The sequence below is a fragment of the Typopeltis vanoorti genome, chromosome 8 (assembly GCF_054136105.1).
Source record: "Typopeltis vanoorti isolate ZY-2024b chromosome 8, IOZ_Tvanoo_1.0, whole genome shotgun sequence".
NCBI classification, from domain to species: Eukaryota; Metazoa; Arthropoda; class Arachnida; order Uropygi; family Thelyphonidae; genus Typopeltis; species Typopeltis vanoorti.
Window position 1 is genome coordinate 66,456,786 of NC_143556.1, and position 19,627 is coordinate 66,476,412.

The 19,627-nt window shown below is 34.6% G+C and overlaps 1 protein-coding gene across 3 annotated transcripts in view; it reads right to left on the reverse strand.

Annotated features, from left to right (window-relative positions):
* Positions 1–19,627, reverse strand: part of LOC150104066 (multidrug resistance-associated protein 1-like) — a 359,631-nt gene that overhangs the window by 290,272 nt on the left and 49,732 nt on the right. For 2 of the 3 annotated variants that reach the window (XM_090397253.1, XM_090397254.1), the window contains exons 3-6: positions 15,965–16,144; positions 10,768–10,896; positions 8,705–8,842; positions 4,865–4,996 (exon numbers count right to left, since the gene is read on the reverse strand). In XM_090397253.1, coding sequence (XP_090253379.1) covers positions 4,865–4,996; positions 8,705–8,842; positions 10,768–10,896; positions 15,965–16,144 — 579 coding nt within the window. Of the gene's footprint in view, positions 1–4,864; positions 4,997–8,704; positions 8,843–10,767; positions 10,897–13,701; positions 13,829–15,964; positions 16,145–19,627 lie in introns of those variants that run through there. The other variant, XM_090397255.1, reaches the window with a different exon arrangement.

Genomic DNA, 19,627 nt, shown 5'->3' on the forward strand with positions numbered 1-19,627 from the left:
TTTCCCAAATAATTTGAATAGAATCAATGCAGAATGTATTATACATCTCCCCAGTGCTATTTTTTTCCTGGCGGTACGCAGTACCGGCACCTTTTCTCTTAAGTTTTTAAAAATTTGCCATTTATTGACAGGAAAATGTATTATAAATATTCCGGTAGATAGTACTGTGTTCACGAATTGAATTTTCAGGTTTGATTACTCATAACTTGGTACCCTGCTTTCCTGTTTCATAGGTTGGTAATGTTATGTTCCCTTCCGATTGCTTCCAATATCAGTTCTATATTCACTCTGCAATAGGCAGGTGCTCACGTGAGTTTTGAATTAATCCAAGTTAAATCAGTGCAATCATTGTTCAAAATGAGTAAAATAAGTAGTTATTTTATGCCAATAAGGTAAAAAAAGGAAGGCTGCAAAAGCAGAAATTGTTGAATCTACTTGTGATTCTGTAAAACAGAAAACTAGCACCGAAAATGCACTTGGTGAAGAGGATCACGAAATCAAGACCGAAGATCCACGTGGTCAAAAGGAATCAGATTCTGATAATGATTGGCCCGAATGTTGGATACTTTTGCAGAAAAATGACTTCTGCGAGAGAAAAGCGTGGCTGTATGTCCAAAGTAAAATGTTAGGCTATTAAGGTGTGTCGTGATGTCGGAAGTCTTGCCGTTGATAAACACATGAAAACGAAAATTTCAGCGGAATGAGCAAATGGTAAAATCAGGCATTTTGGAAAATCTCGCAAACAACAGTTAATATCATTAAGAAAAATGTTTTACGATCATAAGGAGATGCAGCGCACAAAGCGTGCCAAAAAATAAAATCTGAAGATAAAAACGAAACATTAGAGAAAGTTTTCCTAAATATTTTGTCTCATAATAAAGACGACAGGAAAAGTGCTTCGAACCACTTACAAAGTTGCGAGGAGAAATCAATCATTTAACAACTTTGAAGAAGAAATAAATTTACAGGAATTTAATGGCCTAGACATGGGATATATTCGTCATTCTGCAAATGCTTGCATTAACATTGTGAGCCACATCGCAAATGAAATGAGAAAAACATTAATAGACAATATAATGGACTCCAAGAACAAAATATCGTTACTTATTGATGAATCGACAACCATGAGTAACAAAACCACCTTGATTATTATTGTTCGTGTAGTTCTTCCTGAACTTTCGGCTCCTGTGAGTCTTTTCCTAGATTTGATCGAATTATCAGATGTAACTGCTAGAGGGATTCTAAACTCTTTAATTAGTCATCTTGAGTGTTAGGATTATCTGAAAATTACTTAAAGCAGTATTTATTGTTTGTAACTTGTGATGGTGCAGACGTGTTATTTGGTGTGTGTAATGGTGTAAGGAGGCGAATGCAAGAGAAGTTTCCTAGTGTTATTTTCTGGTAGTGTGCTAGCCATCGCTTTGAATTGTCTGTTAGTGACACAGTGAACAATGTGGCAGGAGTGAATCGCTTTAAGAGTTTCATGCACAAACTTTATGTGACTTATCAAGCTTCACCTAAGAATGCTAGGGAACTACAGGAATGTGCAGCGACTCTAGAACGTCAACTTCTTAAAATGGGCAGAATTGTAAGCACTTGCTGGGTTGCATCTAGCTGTCGCACTGTTTCTGCAGTGTGGCAAGACTTGGAAGCCCTCGTCCATCACTTTCTGGAGGCAAAAAAAAGACAGCAGAAGAAGCAAAACAGATCGCTTTCTTTATGAGGGCCTTTTAAGAAAAATAACGTCATGCGAGTTTGTTCTTGATTTGGGCCTTATGTGTAATGCTCTCCAATAACTTAGTGAAGTAAGTCTAGATTTACAAAAGAGAAATATCGACTTGTACAAAGCAGACAGGAAGATAAAGAATACAGTTCAACTTGTTGAAGAAATAATTGAAAATTCTGGTCCTTACTACAGTATTTTTATTCAACGTCAGAAGAACATTAAGTTCAAAGGGATTGAGCTCCACAAAAATGAAAGACACTGTCCTATAATAAGTTCATCTGCTTTCTATAAAAGTCTGAAAGAAGCTGTTGGAAAGCGTGTGCTTTCTGTCTGCTTGAAGGAGATGGTGTTCATTCTTAGCATATTGCCTGAATGTGCTAAGATTTTATATTACAAGTATTGGTCAGAAAATCCTGGGAAACCTCTGACATTTGGTCAAGCCAAAATAAAAAAGTTAGCACGCAAATTTCGCTTAAATGAAAGAGAAGCAGTTCGTGGTTTCCGTAAATATCTTCAAGAAAATAAAGTTCCGGACATACCACTTTCTCTAAAGCCCACTTTGGGCACAATTGCAATATCTTCCAGTGAATGTGAAAGGGGTTTCTCTCAGATGAATCTCATAGTAACTTCATCTAGGTCATCTTGTACGCACAACTTCTGCACTGATGGTCATCAGGATAGTAGGACCTCCTCTCACTCAGTTCAACTCTAGCAAATATGTGAACTCATGGCTGCTCCAAGGTCGTCATCCTGCAGTTGATACCAAAAGCAATAAGCGATCTAGAGACGACGAGGGTGCATCGGAGGATATGTTAAAAGTGTGGAAGTTGCTGTAATAACATCGTAATGGTGAGTACCGGCACCTTTTTTTCCAGAAAAAAAAAAAAGCACCGCATATCCTTAAACGATCTTGAATTCGTCTCCAGTAAATCCTGGAAAAGGGAAATTGATTCGAATATCGGAGCACTTACTACCTAAAGAAGTTTAACCCCTCTCTACGCTGTTAATCACGCTAATAATGCAGTTAATCTCATAAAAAGAATCCCTACTTTCTCCCATTATTATTTTTTTTTAAATTTGTGTCGTAATAGTTTATCACTGCATTCGTCTACAGCTGATAACAGTTCTACTCAATTTTACTCGCAACTGAAAAATTCTAAATGATTTGTACTATGCAAATGATATCTTGCTGTACCAGATCTTTATATGTAATCTCATTAGGATACCTTATATAATCACGCTGCTTCTCAATTATAAAAATTCGCTTATTGTCGGCAACCCTATTTCCGAAAATAAGCGTGATAAATCGGTGCCTGACAGAATCTGAACTGGCGCTCTTAATAATAAATTGCTCCACGACTCCAAATAGTGTTCCTTAGGATAATGCGCTTATTATCGGTGACGAAAGGGTACTTACATCTATGTTTCATCATTCACGAGTAGGTTTGTTATTTGATATCATATAATATTCCACACAAACAGCCCTCCAAGCTGCGTGTGTGTGCGCGCGCGCATGCGAAGGGAGAGAGAGCCTACCTTCGGACGTATTCAACTACCACTCTTCTTTATTTAAGGACGAAAGGTTAACTGAAGCAATCTTCAAAGTGAAAAAGTGCCTTTTTTTTCGTAAAAATAGGCAGAAATCGTTCACATCATTTTGACGCACCCTGTATTTTGTCGATAGTTATTACTTACATTAACCTACCCTGCTGTACAGGGAGAGTCAAAATCACGTTAGCGATTAGAAACATTTATTGAACTCAACAATACGAAACTTGCATTAGTTGAAATAGTAACTGAAACAGTTTTTGTACCTGATTTATAAAAGTTCAATGTGCGCATCACACGTCAAAACGATACGCGACCTCTTGCTACATAAAAATCAACATCTGACGATCAATCGTTTCTAAAGCTCTGCCTCTGCGATCCTTCAGATCAACCAAGTTTCGTGGCAAAGGGGGAGATACATAAACTTTGTCTTTTACATATCCCCAGAGGAAACAAATCTGGGAGCGTAAGTGACAGTGAAGGCCAGACTGTAGGACCCATTCGTCCTATCCATCTGCCAGGATAGTTGGATGCTCGAATGCTGTAGTGTTGGGTGGCTATCGAAACGCATTCTCGCGCATGCGCAATCTGAAACTCAGTTTCTTTTTCTATTACTGTTGTATTTTCCTATCAATAATAATTTCTTTGTAAAAATAGGCAGAAATCGCTCACATCATTTTGGTGCACCCTGTATTTTATTGATAGTTATTATACAGAATTATTATAAATAACTGCATATTGTCATCAGCAGAAAGCACATTATTTTTCACGGTTTCTGAATCCAGACCTGTGACCGTTGTTCACAATGCTGTTAATCTGGAAAAACCGTCTACACTAGCGGTTCTCAGCCCTATGCCCCAGGACGCAAGTGCACCTGCTGTCAATTATTAAATAAGGAAAATATTAAATTAAAACTGTCTTCTAGTAATAATATTTATTGAAATTGTAAAAAATGTTAACATTTATGTTATATTACGAACTATTTGTAATTCCTCTGTCTTTGAATGCGAGTGTTACCAATGTTCTTGTATTTAGTCTACTGGCAAAAGTGCGCTTGAGGGGGGGGGGGAATGTGTCACAACTTCACCGGTATATTTTCCTGTTGGCAAACTTTCATCAACAGGTCCCACACCAGGTCAATTCCCTCTTCCCCCAGTGCCTTCCATGCCTCCACTGGAATTCCCGTCTGCGTCCACCGATTTTCCATTCTTCATAGCCTCCTTCATTTCCACTCTACTGATGTTCTGCACCATCCCCTCAGAAGGCTTCCCATCTTCTCTACGAGTCCTCGCATTTTCCTCATTCAAAAATCCCTGTCTTGTGTCATTCTGCTTCTTATGTCCACATCTCTCCATAATACTCTTCCTTTAGGGTCTTTGATCTGCCTCACATGTGAGATGTCCTTTGCTGCTTTATTTCTACATTTTGCTAGTTGGTAAATTTTTCTCTGTCCTTCCTTTGTTTCTAATTGATCATACAGATCTTGATATGCCATGGCCTCTACAATTCAAAATGCATTGAAATATATCGCATCCTCTCAAGTAAATTGATTTTCTATTATAATGCACATATATAACCCCAGTCACTTACTCGATTGTTTTCGGACTTCTTTTTGTCATCGGGATGCGTATCAGAGATGCAAGAAAGAACCAGCTCACATACGAGAAGAGGATAATGTATAACTCCTAAAGTGTACAACAAGTTATCTGTTTCTTCAAGTTCCTAAACAAAGAAGAAAAATCAGTAAGATAATATCTATCACCAAGAACTATAATTAGTTTAAGTATTTGCATAAACCAAGCTAAGTATTATTTTAACATTAAAAAAAACAAAAAAACTTATGTATATTCAAACACTACTTTTCATTCATGCTTATGGCCCCATGACTAACTCAATAGTATTTGATAATTGGAAAGAGAGAAAAGTTAAAATGCTTTAATTGTACATTTACAACGAACTATTTATTAAACAAAAGTTTATTCATTCAATTAACAGCAATTTCGATTATTACCACGAAGCTCAGGAGGTATTCAAACTGAAGTACAGTGATCTGAGTTTGAATCCTGGCTAGACGGGATTAACCTTTGTAGTGATCTTTTCAGCTGAATGGCGAATTGGTCCCTCCCCCTTTCTCCAAAATGTTGGTTTTTAACCAGAAACACAGACATACCAGCGAAAAACAATCCATAACAGTCTATTAAGTTGAACACATTAAGGGGATTTGAAAGAATAACCGTAGGAAATAATTATACAAATTGCATTGATCTTTCAGCGAACGATAGAAATTGTTCGAGTGCAAGCCGGCCTCTGCTTAATTCCAGTCTCTGTAGATTTATTCCTGGTATTGAAAATAATAAAATGAAATAAAAATAATTTGATATAACTGATATTGTGTCATTTGAATATTCAACTATTTTAAGAGTGATAATTGCCAGCACCACTGATGTCACCTAATCTTCTAAAAAAAATAAAAATAAACTTCGATTAAATCGTTGTTTTATATTAAAAGTAGAACACAGAAATATCTTCGGAACATAATTTAGACAAATTATTTGGCCACACAAGTGCTATTAAAACGAACATTTAAATGATTCAAGAATTTTTAATAGACCTTGAATGACAAATTAAACTCCATCGAGCCGGGAAATTATCAGTTTGAATCATTTTGTCGATAAAAATTCGCTGATTGAAACAAAATGAACCATGTCGGCATCGCATCTTGTCCAGATCCTAATCCCATGGTTTGTTGTATTCTATTCAACCAGAGAGCGGAGCTATCCGTCATATAGTTTCAACCCCCCCCCCCGTCCCTTCGACTCCATGCAAATTGTCCGATTAAAACAACTGTTCGGACAAATTTTTGGAGTGATTGCAAATATTAAATTTGAATTAAATCAGTCCAACTAGAATCCTAAAAATAACTTGTATGCATATGGACAAAATATCTCAATACGTGCTTACGCATTTTCCGAGAACACCTTAAAGCGATGTTATTAAACTATAACACTAAAACACAAAATATAAAAAGGTACAAATCACCAACATTGAAGGACAGGTTTCTGTCTTTCCGTCAGAACACAGAAATAAATGCAATAAACGCAACAACGACTATTTTTCCTTTGTTTGATGTTTAAGTAGAATTAATATTATTATTACGTGACATCTCCAGGGAATCCAAGGACTCATCGTGGGAGGGCACACTGCTCTATTTCGCTAAATACATCTCGCCTTCTCCACTACTATGCTAATTCTCCAACTACGAACACTACTACTATCACCGCCATCTATCGCCCATCACCAACAACAGTATTTTTTGTCTGTAAATTGCGTGTGTTCTGAAGGTCGATTTGTCTGTACGCGGGATGAAAAACCTGAGTTTCCAGGAGAAAAACCCTGCTACCACCGTACGAGATCGGCTAACTCACCTTCAACTGAAAAACCCCAAATAAGAATTTCCCCTCGCCACGACGCGAATCGAATACAGGTCTTTTCCAATCGAAGGGCGCAATGTTCCGCTATTCTTCCAATTGCGCTACGGCGGCTTTAAAATTATGTTTCTGAATTAAATTATGAATTATGTTTCTGAATGCCACTTCCTATCATCCATTCAATAGCAGCGGTGGACCAACCTACAACAAAACGTACCTTGATTCCCGTCATTTTACTCATATTAATAGGAAATTCTGAAAACCTGAAAGAACTCAGCAATATATTTTGTGTCAGATAGCTGTATAAAACAAACTACTTGATAGAATGACTTGCAATTTCACATGGATGCTTATGACAAATGTACCAACTTAGGGGAAAAAAAAATCGTGCCAATGGTGTTGCCATCTATGGTCGAGGCTGAAGTGTTGTAGTAATTTAGGGATTGAAAGAACCAGCCGGAAGTGCTGAATGACCTTGACGAAGCAAGCAGGTGGAAAAAATTGATGCCAAATTCAGATCAAATTAAACTGAAATTATCAGATAATCTTAATGAAAACCTGAAAAGATTTATAAAAAAGATTTCTCACTCTTGACAAGATTTGAACCTAGTTCAAATCTTGTCAAGTTTTATTAATTAAGATTTATTAAGTTCAAATCTTGACAAGATTTGAACCTAGTTCAAATCTTGTCATCAAATCCTAACCTAACCTAACCTAGTTCAAATCTTGTCAAGTCTAGAACGACATGCCCCGTCGTCCTTCCAATTGCTCTAGCATAACAATGTGTGAAAAGCACAATAATTACCATTAATATATCTTTTCACATGTTACGGAAATAAAGAGAAGAATCACACGAGGAAACAACGCTTTTTTTTTTGCTGTTATTAAACATCGACTGTTAAGAGATTTGCTTGTATGTTTAAAAAGAACGCTAATATATGCATTATTCCAGTGTTTGCTTACGGAAATATGAACAACAATTAAAACATAGGAAGAATGCGGCACATAAAAAGAGAGATAGAATTAAAAATAATCGAATTAGAGAAATACAGTAGAGGATACTGGGAAGTATTGTAGAGCATGTAAATGGAGGTGAGCTGCCGTATTAGCATTACAGACAAAAGATGTACAAAGTTAAGCACCCGATGATACTAAGAGAAAGAAAGGTCGCATCTCATATCAGAGGTTTAACCAGAGATGGTTGATATTAAATATAGAAAGAATTGAAAAGGGGAAAGGTCTATGTCCAGCAGGGGATAGAAAAGAGGCTAAAGAATATTTTATTGCTATTCATTTTATTTCATTGGTATTATAATCTATCATTATACCATAATGATGCACACATTAGCTTTACATTTTATCCTTTATTCAAATAGTTATACAGAAGAAGCAGAGTAGCCAATCTACCTCATTCAATTGGCATAAACGCTTAGCTGGTCATGTTTTATAGAAATTCCCGGTTGTCAATGGCAACTTCATAGAAAGCTATATAAGAGGTGAAAGACTGAGATAATGCATGTAATTATGAAGGGAAGTTAATAAAATATAAAAGAAGATGCAGGTCTAGCTGCCTGCTCGATCTAATTATGGAAGCATCTGAGGATAGTTCTACTCCCACCCCTATCAACTACTATTTCCTATATTTTCTTCATTATTAGACAAAACCCGTTTCTTCAATCCAGTCTTTTCCTATAACTTCCCGAAAATATATGAATAAAAAGAACCTATATAACAAGATTAGGTAAGCCTTTATATCAGGTGTAGCTTAATATACAAATTATTTCAATTGTGTGTTAATTACTCTTTGTCTAGCAATAAAAATAGTATTTAAGAAAATTCAACAGCGAAATAACGGTTTCTAAATAGGATCCTTAGTGGAGGGAAAAAAAAAAAAAATTGTGTTTGACCAGAACTATAGTAGGAAACAACGCCGATTTACAAAATGAGCAAAATAGCACAAAGTTTGATGAATTCTATTTCTCTCTCATTCACACTTGCTTACCTCTTTCTGGAGCCTTTTTATGATGAATGCATAAGGTACCGTCTGAGTCACTACCTGAAGTACCCAAAATATAAACAGGATACCAGATGATCGTACACCCCTGCGTTTACCAGCTATAATCAAGGACGTTGCAAGCATCTAAAACAGTAAACAAAACCTTCATTAAGGTTTAATTATTAAAAGACCATCATTTAACAATTACATTTTTATACAGTTTTTAAAGTATCAATTTTTCATTCGGATATACTTTATGTGAAACTAATGGAATGTTATATGTTTTATATGTAAATTAACACCGAATGCATATTTGCAAGGTACAGTTACTCTGTTATCAGTCCCACTAACACAAAATGGCGCACCCGTTCAAAAAAAATGAAAGAAACGTTTTGAAATGATATACTGAAAATTGGGAATGTGTGTGGAGAAAAAATGGCAAGGTGAATTTGCAACGTGAAAACAAACAAGAATACATCGAAGATTCTGGGTAAACAGACCTTAATGATGTTCTTGGCTTCTTCTGAATTTATCAAAAGGTACAGTGAATATTGAGATCTGCTCAGCGGAAACCAAGCTAAACCATACATCTCGATGTTGTATGCCATGACCGAAGAATGTCGGAGTTTCATGGATGGTTTCAAAAGTCAGCCGAACAAAGAGGAATGGTTTGTGAAATGTGCAGGTCGGAAAAAAACCACTGTTAGTTTAATGGTAGTTCACAGCAGTACCACCGTTAAGCTCCATTGTACTACTATGAACTACCTTAACCGTAACTACTGTTAACTATAACTGTAAACACTATAGAATACAAAACATTAAATGGCAAAGATGCCATGAATTTTTTAGGACTACAGTGTGGTGTGTATCCTCCAAGTATATTTAGTACCATTTTTATTTAACGAAATGGAGTTGCTGAGTACCTAGATGCACCTTGTACTAGCCCTTCAGATGTAGGAGATGGGGCACCATCCCATGTCCATCGTGATGAGAGTCTAACAATGAATTTTCACATATGATTGAATAGAGCAAAGAAACACCGTCGAATTTTCGAAAGTTCAGCTAATTAAGATTCCACTGGATTTTTATCTTTGTGAATCCATAAACTCAATATCTGAATATAAATATGAAATTAAGTATCATGTGCATCTATTTAGATAGATGCTAAGGATGCTTAATTTTCCAAACAGAAGAGAAAGAAGGTGTGTGCGCATACATTTTGCATGTATTTTGCTGTATACAGAATATCTTCATTCTTTCGGAGATTTAGCTCCAGTGGTCTATTCCGGTCGTTCCACCTTTTCTTTGATCGTCCGTGAATTTTTTGTCCACCAACTGGGTGGTATCAGAGTGCCTTTTTTGGGTAGTCTTGAACTGTCCATTCTTTCAACATACGAGTACAGAGTATCTTTCTTAGTTAAGAAAAAACAAATTAGATTTAAGATTCTTTTTTTATACTCTGGGAATCTTAAAATATTTATTTTTAACTAAGAAAAATACTCCGTATACATGCAACTTCACCGAGCGAATGTTTACACACAAAATTGTGCTAATTCACTTTGCTCGTAATTAATGCGAAATGCATTTCAATTAAGTATGATAGTCAGAGAACGTCTTTGGAGAATTTGTACAAGAATAAGATAAGTTGAATGTAATTAGAATTTATTTATCTCTAGGAAGGAAAACCAATTCATTTAAATGTATGATCTAATTTATTTCTTCTAATTTTATTTATTTCTTATAATAATATTTTTAATTATTAAATAAAATCAACACACTTATAATCAACAGCGCAGGAAGATTGTTCAAAGACCTGAGCTACACGTGGGATATTTGTGGGTTTGGAGAATGGATTGTTTTGGATCATACGTTGCTATATTGAGAGTGAGAAGAAGAAAAACAAGCAAACATTAACCTCTGAATTAAACTACTAAAACATTTTGAACTGATTTAACATGAGCCACGCTTAATGCAGGAACAGTTCTGGCTTTTGTTACCAAAGGATCACAGTAGTGACTGTCAGGTGTACATACATAATTAATGCTCTTTAATTAATGGATGCAACTTACATACGTTCCAAGATGAACAGCAGGGACATGGTAATCCATTGGAAGGATGGCATGATGCAGGTGTCGATCGCGGTATATCATATATCCCAGTTGAGTAGTACTGAGTACTACTAACGCAAGGCCAACAACCTGCAAAATAAAAGAAAAATGAGAAACAATCAAAGTAAGTTGCTACCAATCCCCCCCCCCCTCCTTAGTGTCTACATTTTAAAATCATGGCGAAATGTTTTCCTAACTAGAATTTTAACTGATTTCTTAAAATTCCGAATGTATAGTTGGTACTTAACTTATATCATCGTAACAGAAAATAGTTGTGTTAAATAGCTCAACTTTAGTTTTTTTTGTGAACGCGAATAATCATAATTATATCCATGATGTCACAACAAATTAAACGAGAAGATGAAGCAAAAGCAGTCATTCCTAAACCACTTGATATTTTTGGGAGGGACTAACTTCATTTCTGCTCTAAATGTGTTACCAGAATTTCATCGAATTATTCTCTTTCCCGTCTCATGATGATGAGAATTTAAAAGAAAGGCATATGCACGAAGTTTTGCATTCTACCTTTCTTTTCGTGACTTCTATAATTTAGATGTCACACACACAATATATATATATATATATTTGTAAGAAATCAACATGAATGAAGTTTTGGATAGAAAGAGGGAGTGTTGCTAAATGCTACAAGTGATACGAGTATTAAGCTTATTTCAGCTGTAACGGAATAAACAAATGAAATAAAAATTGAAGAATAAAAGTGGCATTTAAAAGGATGTCTTATCAACTCAAGAAGTCATACCAGCCTGGGAAGAGTTGACTAACAAACATCTATCCATTCCTTAAGGATGGATTTGAACTTTTTCAGTAAAAATCATTGACATTAGTTACCGAAATGTTGCGGCAAGCTATACTTAAAGTGGACTTTAATTATATATATATATATATATATATATATATATATATATATAAACACGTTTTATTAAAAACTTACATTATGAGAATACTGGAAACGAATGCACAAGCGGAATACGATGGAATTCACTAACAGAATTAAGAAATAAAAATGAAAAAGAAACCTTCAATATCAGATAAGAATGGAAAATTTACCCCGCCTCCTTTTCTTCATACCCCGACCATTAATCTAAATTCCAATTTTCCTTAGTGTAATCGAGCAGTGAATCACAAAATCAAACTTTTTTTTGGTTTCCACATAGAAATACGTGCCTCTGAATGTATTTTTTTAAATTTCAAAATTTAGTTTTTAGAATTCATACTTACATATGTATGTCATGCAAAACAAACATTACAAGGAGCCTCGAGCTCCATCGTGATATATGTTCTTCCATTAGAAAGACTTGAATTAAAATTCTGTTTAGTAGGACAGCAACTTTAAATGGTTTTTAGCTAATGATGAGCTAGCCGATCTCATGTGGAGATAGAACGCTCTCACTCTCCTCCTCCTCCAACATGGGATCTTCCTCCTGTCGATAGAGAATCCAGTCCCGTCCGGGTGGCTCAATCCAACCAAAAATAGAAGTGAAATTCATAAAATAATATGAGAGGAAACTGAATGTCTTTTAGCTAAGAATTTTCTTTTAGTGTTATTATTATTCCGGGCAACTTTAAGGAGTCTACAGACTCATCGAGGGAGGCCCTAACATCACGTCAAGAACAACTATTCGGCATTCACACAGTATCTATCATACCTGGCCTTGAACTCATTCACGGTCGTAGCACCCACAACAGACTCTGGCAGCTTATTCCACTCATTCACCACTCTCCAAGTAAAAAATCTAGCTAACACCCATTTTATATAACATTAATAGCTGAGGTTTTTCTTCCATACATTGGACAAACGTCTTTTCATGATTATGAAAATGGTTCAATATCTGTATACTTTCCAGTAAATCCAGCTTTGTAATCTGGAACCAATTAACAATTTTCGTTGACATTTACTATTTCAATTGTGTTCTAATTGCAAACTAAATCCTTCAAGTTCTGTTTTACTAAGACTAGGTTTTGATATTTTACATCTCGGGTGGCACTGGAACAAGATGATCAGCACAATGGACAAAATGTTTTATTGTATTGAATATCCATGTGATAAATATGGATAATCTTTAGATTTTTCTGAAGGGAACCCTGATAGCTATGAAGAAAAAACAGCAGTCATCCAGTTTATCACTATCATGAGCACTGACAAATGTATACATAAACGTTAGATATGAAGCCATTAAAGTAGGCGGTTTGCACATAAAACCCATTAAATATTTCTTATCTTGGTCTCCGAAGCAACGGTCAACTGCAAATGGTATGTGGTTTTTGATGGGATATAAAAAAAATCTCTTTTGATGTTTGAGTAAATTCTATAGAAACATCGTAATAACGGTTCGGTTCATTGACATTTAAGAGATTTTTTTTCTCCAATAATTATTTTTTTGTTTATAATTCTATTATTATTTCTAATGTTAACAGCTATTAACACTAGATTTGTTTAAAATGACAACAGCGATGATGTTACCAAATCTCTGCGATATACTTGAACCATTTAAATTACATTAAAATTAACTATAATTTACCAGGGTATGGACTGCTTTAAAACTTGCAAAAATGTTTAGGATTTAATGTAAAAATACACTAGGATCAGCTATTTTATTTGTAAAATCGAACAATAAAATTTGTTTTTAACCTCTTGAGTCATCGATTGTTGAGAATTATGTTATACAGTACAGTGGTACCTTGAGATACGAGTTTAATTCAGAGCTCGTAAGTCAAAATGCTCGTATCTCAAGTCAATTTTCCCCATTGAAATTAATTAAAATGAGATTAATTCGTACCAGCCCCAAAAAAAAACCACTCCAATTTTTTTATAATAATGTATTTATAATGAACAAATATTGTATACAAACAAAATAAAACCAAATACATACATACATGTAAAAGAGAATCTAAAGAAATAAACAGATGTTGGCGGAGCGATTAGTGTATGGTATTAATTTTTTCTCTCACTTCACTTTTGCTTAACTTAATTTTCTTCTTCACTAGTTTTTTTTTCTTTTTTGCCACGCTTTCGTCCGCCCTGCGGATGAAAGTGACGAAATCACCTTTTTTCACCACTGTTCTTTACACTCACCTTAAAAAAAAAAAAAAAAAAAAAAAAAAACTCAACACGACAGAAATGCTTCTACGGTGAGGTAAACATGTGAACTGAACGACGCGCAAGACTCGGGAATCTGAGCAGAGTGGTGGTTGTGACGTCACCGAAGCAGGCTCGTATCTCAAATTCTGGCTCGTAACTCAAGGCAAAAAATCGACCTAGTGACGGTTCGTATCTCAAGAAACTCGTATGTTGGGGCACTCGTATCTCAAAGTACCACTGTATTTTTTGCTTTGTAAGACGCGTTTTTTTTTTTTTTGTATCTAAAATAGATCTGAAAATCAGGATTCCTCTTATAAACTGGTGCATTTTAAACCGATATATATATATTTTTTTATGCATGCGCAGTTACGGTGCATCATCGCTTGTCGGCAAGGTAATGCGTGATCGGTTTAGTTGTGAGTACGCAAGAAAGAATTTTTTTTTAACGATACAAAATTAATAACGGAAAAAACTCACGTACAAAGATTATTTAATAGTATAATTTTCGCCTGTGTGTCACAGGCATCTTCAGTACATTAAGCTCAAATTAAACAATAATTGACAATTCCAAAAGCGCCACCTAAGTAGCTGGTGTAAGGTAACTAAAAAGTCAATAAATTTCCTAAAAAAATCAATACAATAAAAAGTTAGGAAAGATTAGCTGATTTGTAAAGTACTATCTCCCATAAAGGGGATAGACGTAAGCCGTCCGATCTGTTTAGGTTAGGAGAATGAAGTAGAGTTTCACATGTTTCTTTATAAAGAAAGAATGGCAATAAGGCGCATAGCGGCACTTTGGGTCTCCGCCTACAGAAAAAAATGGTACGAACTTGGAGGAAACAAGAACAGCAATTAATAGAAGCAAATTCTAAAAAAACAATCTTGGAAAACCGGGAAAATTGCCAGAAATTAAAAATGAATTAAACACTTGGATAACGGATTAAAGACGATCGGGTTGCTGCGTATCTACAAAAATTATTCTACCAGCAAAATTATTGGCAACAAAGAAATAACATCGATTTTACAGGGTCGCCATCATGGTATTTTAGATTTACAAAAGATAAATAATTTATGCATGCGTGCATTATTATATGTTAGATTTTTAATGATTTTTAAGAATAATTGTTCATCTAATAAACGAATAATACATGTATTAAAATTTAAAGTAAAAAAATTAATATTTACATGAAAAATATGATGCATAATTCGTACGTCTTATACAACGAAGAATATTTTTTTTTTCCCAAAAATTCGACATGAAAAATGCGATACATCCAATACAATGGTGCGTCTTATAAGACAAAAAATACGGTATTTTGATACTTTTTTTTTATTGCGAATAATTTGATTTCTAATTCAGCAGAAGACTATTAGAGTAACGTCAATTAACGATTACGATAAAGCAAACTGATATTTCGGTAGTCATGTTTACAAACGTCTCACATATCAAAATATTTTAAGTTTGTTTTTACTATAAGAAATATTAACGCACTACCCATCATTTGGAAGTATCCAAATGAAACATCCGGAATTAAATCATGATGGAAAGAAATTTTATGAAAGATGGAAATCGATTCGTCGTTGTGAATTACGTCAGAAGGAACTAAGCTTCCTGATGAGGCCACTGTATCATATCTATTAAATGCGTGTTTGTTCTGTTCGGTTTACCTGTTTCAGGATATGAAAGATGACTATATTCTTCAAAATAAACTTATAAATTCTATAAAAAACATCGGATACAATATAGCTTAATAGTTGTAAAATAGATATAATTTTATATCAATATCCTATAAACTACAACAGGTCTCTTACAGCAAAAAAGAAAACAAGACCTTATTATGAATATTAGTGTGAAATTTGACTATTACACAATAAAAGGTTGCTTATAATCGAAACTTCTGGGAGAGAAATGACCAATAACCTGGCAATAGTATTCTTGGATATTCCTCCACTGAAACTGTACTCGCTTGCCAAGAGAAAAGAAGTTAGTTTCCCCGATGACATTAGCCACGGGTAATTCTGCTAATTCCCCTACTTAAAATATTAAGGCATACTTACAATCTTAACGATATTTGCAGCATTCCATGGAAGATTACGAATCTTGACGGTATAAAGATTAAAGTAAATTTCAATAGGAGCGAAAAGAAACAGAAAGGCACTTGGAATCCACACCAAAATGGTTTTCTGGAAACACTGAGAAAATTCAGGATTTGTTGTATTCCAGCTTAACTGATGGTCCTAACAGAGAAAAAGAAATCTTAAATCACTTCAAATCATCTAATATTCTTTTAATTTTTAAATAGCTATCGTAAAGTGACTTACACAATGAAATGCTATTGAAGCAGAAGTTCGCAATGTTTTTTTTTCTTCCATTACACACATGCGCCCACACAAAATTGCAAACTATTGTTATTTATTTTATTATTATTTTTTTTGCATCCTCTTAAGACTATTTAAAAACTGTACTATATTTGGCCCAGGTTACTGAAATACGATTGAATTGAGACAAAGAGCAATGGGAAGGCCATCGTCCATTGTAGTAAAAATAATGACAACACGACGTGGATAAAAGCAATCACACAGGTGTTTGTAGACTGGGAAAAAAATGTTTAATAGAAATAGCGAGTTCTATATTTTATTTAGCACCAAATATTTGACTTTGACATTAAAAAAATTAAATATTTCAACATATGAAACTATTCTTGTCGAAATCTAAGAGTAATGCTGCAAGCGGAAATTAGTGAAGGTTTCATGTCATCTCATAGGGACCCACCGCCTGTGTTAAAATTATTATTACACCCTGAATGGAAGTCTACGATGAGTGCCGACTCCTTCAGGAGTCGGCACTCATCGTAGGAAAATACAGTACATAAAGAAAAAAAAAGTGCGTTGTATCGTAAATGTTTTTAAAACGCTTCATTCTTTCTTTCCTGCTAATATCTTGTCTGCTTCTCAGTTTTTGAATGAAATAAAAAAAAAAATGCTGACCACAGAGCTGGTTTAAGATTGTTGTGGCCCTAAGCTGCAACTTTTAAGAAGCCCCTCTACTAAGTAAATAAATTTTACGTTTATCAGCTTTGTTAGAGGCTTTTGTAATGATGTGAAGCATCTTTAAACTGTAGCTTGCTTAGTTTATGCACAAACCCGGCTGTCCCCTCTAATAAATACTGTATATCATTCGGTATAGCGGATACTCACATAATGTATTGGTTGATTTAAATCAAGCACATATATTAAAGTAAACCGAATGAAGATTGGAAGAAAATTCATTACATTTATACAAAATTAGTGTGGATCAGTATGTTGTACATCAGGGGTATGGCGAACCATGATTAATATTTTAATAGGCCTGGCTATCAAGTTTTAAACTAAACCCTGTGTGGGTCACGTCGAAAATGTCAGGAATCGTGGACTGGTATCCTGTTCTACGTTTCCCTGGATATTTAACGTGCAGTTCAGATCCCTTAAAAATATCTACACCTTGTTTGGAACAGTGGTTATGACTATTTTAAATTCGTTGATATTAGTGCTGAAATGGTGTCATTATTTCTTATCACGATAGTTCAATAACAACTGTCAAATAATGTGAAAATGAGTGCGTGTGTTTATGTGTACATTTTTTCCCGAAACAGAGCTTTATTAAGAAATCTTGATATTCTGGACAAAGTTGAAAAACACTATTTACAATCGTTAGCTAATTAGAAGGAAAATTGTGTATTAAATACAAATACTGTAATTTTTATTATTATGCATATTTTATTTCACGAGCTTAAAACAAATAAAAATACAGAATAAGTGATAGCTTTTATAAATGTTGTGTATTTAAATACATACACACACATATATAATAATCTTTTGGCATTTGCCAGATAGAAGCATCATTGTGCAGTTTTGACTCAACACCATCTCATTAAACATACATACGTACAGAGAGAGAGAGAGAGAGAGAGAGAGAGACGAGTGTGTAAAAGTTGTTACAATCGGCTCAAAAGCTGAATGACTAAAGTTGTCATTCACTAAAGTGACTAAGTTATTCTCTTGCTCGATGGTTTGCATGTCTTTTAAATAAGAATTTCCGACAAGTTTATCTTCACCAAGATGGCCATGTAATAAGGAAATTTCATAACTTGCACTCTTTCAGTGCTTTACAACAGTTTATAGGAGCTGAGGATATTTTCTCAGAATCGTTCATTTTATACCTCGGTGGATCTTCGAGGACTTATCTCAGCACTGCAACTTGACTCTCCCGATCTTGATGAATTCTAAGGCTTCGAGATCATGTATGAAGAGCATGCTATTGATGGAAGGATTGGTAGAGTAGCCGGTCTCTCGAAGGTGTCCTAAACACTCGAAACTGAATTCACAACGTAGAGGAAACCTATCCATTCATTTTTGATAACAACGAATAAAAAACAGATACCAAAAGAAAAATATCGAAAAGTAAATAACCTGTAACTTCACTATGCACTTACCTACTCATAGAACCAATGGATAAATTTAGTTAGGTTTCAGGGGAAAGTAAATAAAAATTAAAAGAAAAACTCCCCTATTGTACCAAAATACTTGTAAATTTAATTTTGTATGAATATTTCTTGTGAATTTTGGTGTGTTTTGAAACGGCGCAAATCATTTGTGTTCATCCTGTACATCGTAAATAGAATAGTCACCTCTCAGTGCTGACACTGAAGTGGACTGATTAGAAATCTAGAAATAAACATTTCAACAGTAAACAAAGGTCAGCTTTATAAGTACTTTGAACAACATAATGGACTAGTATGATAAAGTGGCGTGTCACAATAGAAGGTTCTTTCATTCTTTTTCTTAGTTCAATATAAGGCAGGGGGTCATTTTAATAGGAGAGAGATGACCTCGAATGACTGGTGTGGAAGAGTTGAAGGAAAGAGATAATAGAAAGCTCATTCTGCTAGCTTGTTTTATGCATTTCATACATTCTATACCATCGTTCATTTTTAAGTATACCTAAATCTGTAAATAAATAAAAAGTTATGTCTCTCTCCTTTGAAATACGCCGAAATCATCAGATGTAAAAATATACAAAGAAATGTAAAGAAACTAAAATTCTATACTAAGTCATACTGCTTGGCATTTATCTACATTCTCCTTTGTCTCATATCAATGCTTCGAATGCAATTTTCAAGCAGCAGCGGAGATCCTCCGATGGTGATTAATGTCAACCGAAAACTAAGTATAATCGGAACAGTCTTAACCTGTAGGTAAAGATTTCAACCTCAGACAATTAAATATTTTTTCCATTCAAAAACTACTTATTTGGATAACAATCAGCAGCACGTTCCATGCAGTGATAATACTAAGAGACCAAGGGCGGAGGGAATAACACTCAGAATGCCATTTCATATCTTTTCCCATTTCAATCCTCGTCAATTTAGGCCGAGACGAAAAAATGAATTTAACAGATGCTTTTACTCAAAGAGTGTGGTACGTCTGGACAAACCACTAGCGTGGTCAAGAGTGTTTGACAACGCTTCTTTCCCCGTTGGTTTTTTTTTTGAGTAATTTCTTTGTTCTACAGTAAAATTAAACATAATTTTAATATATAGCTTAATTTTAAAAACTTAAATTGCTTCTTAGATTTCTTGGAAAATTAGAAGTAGCATTTTTATTACGACTAAGTGGTACAAGTAATAATACAATGCATATAAATATTTAGAGCAATGCAAGTGATAGAAGGAAGTAACACTA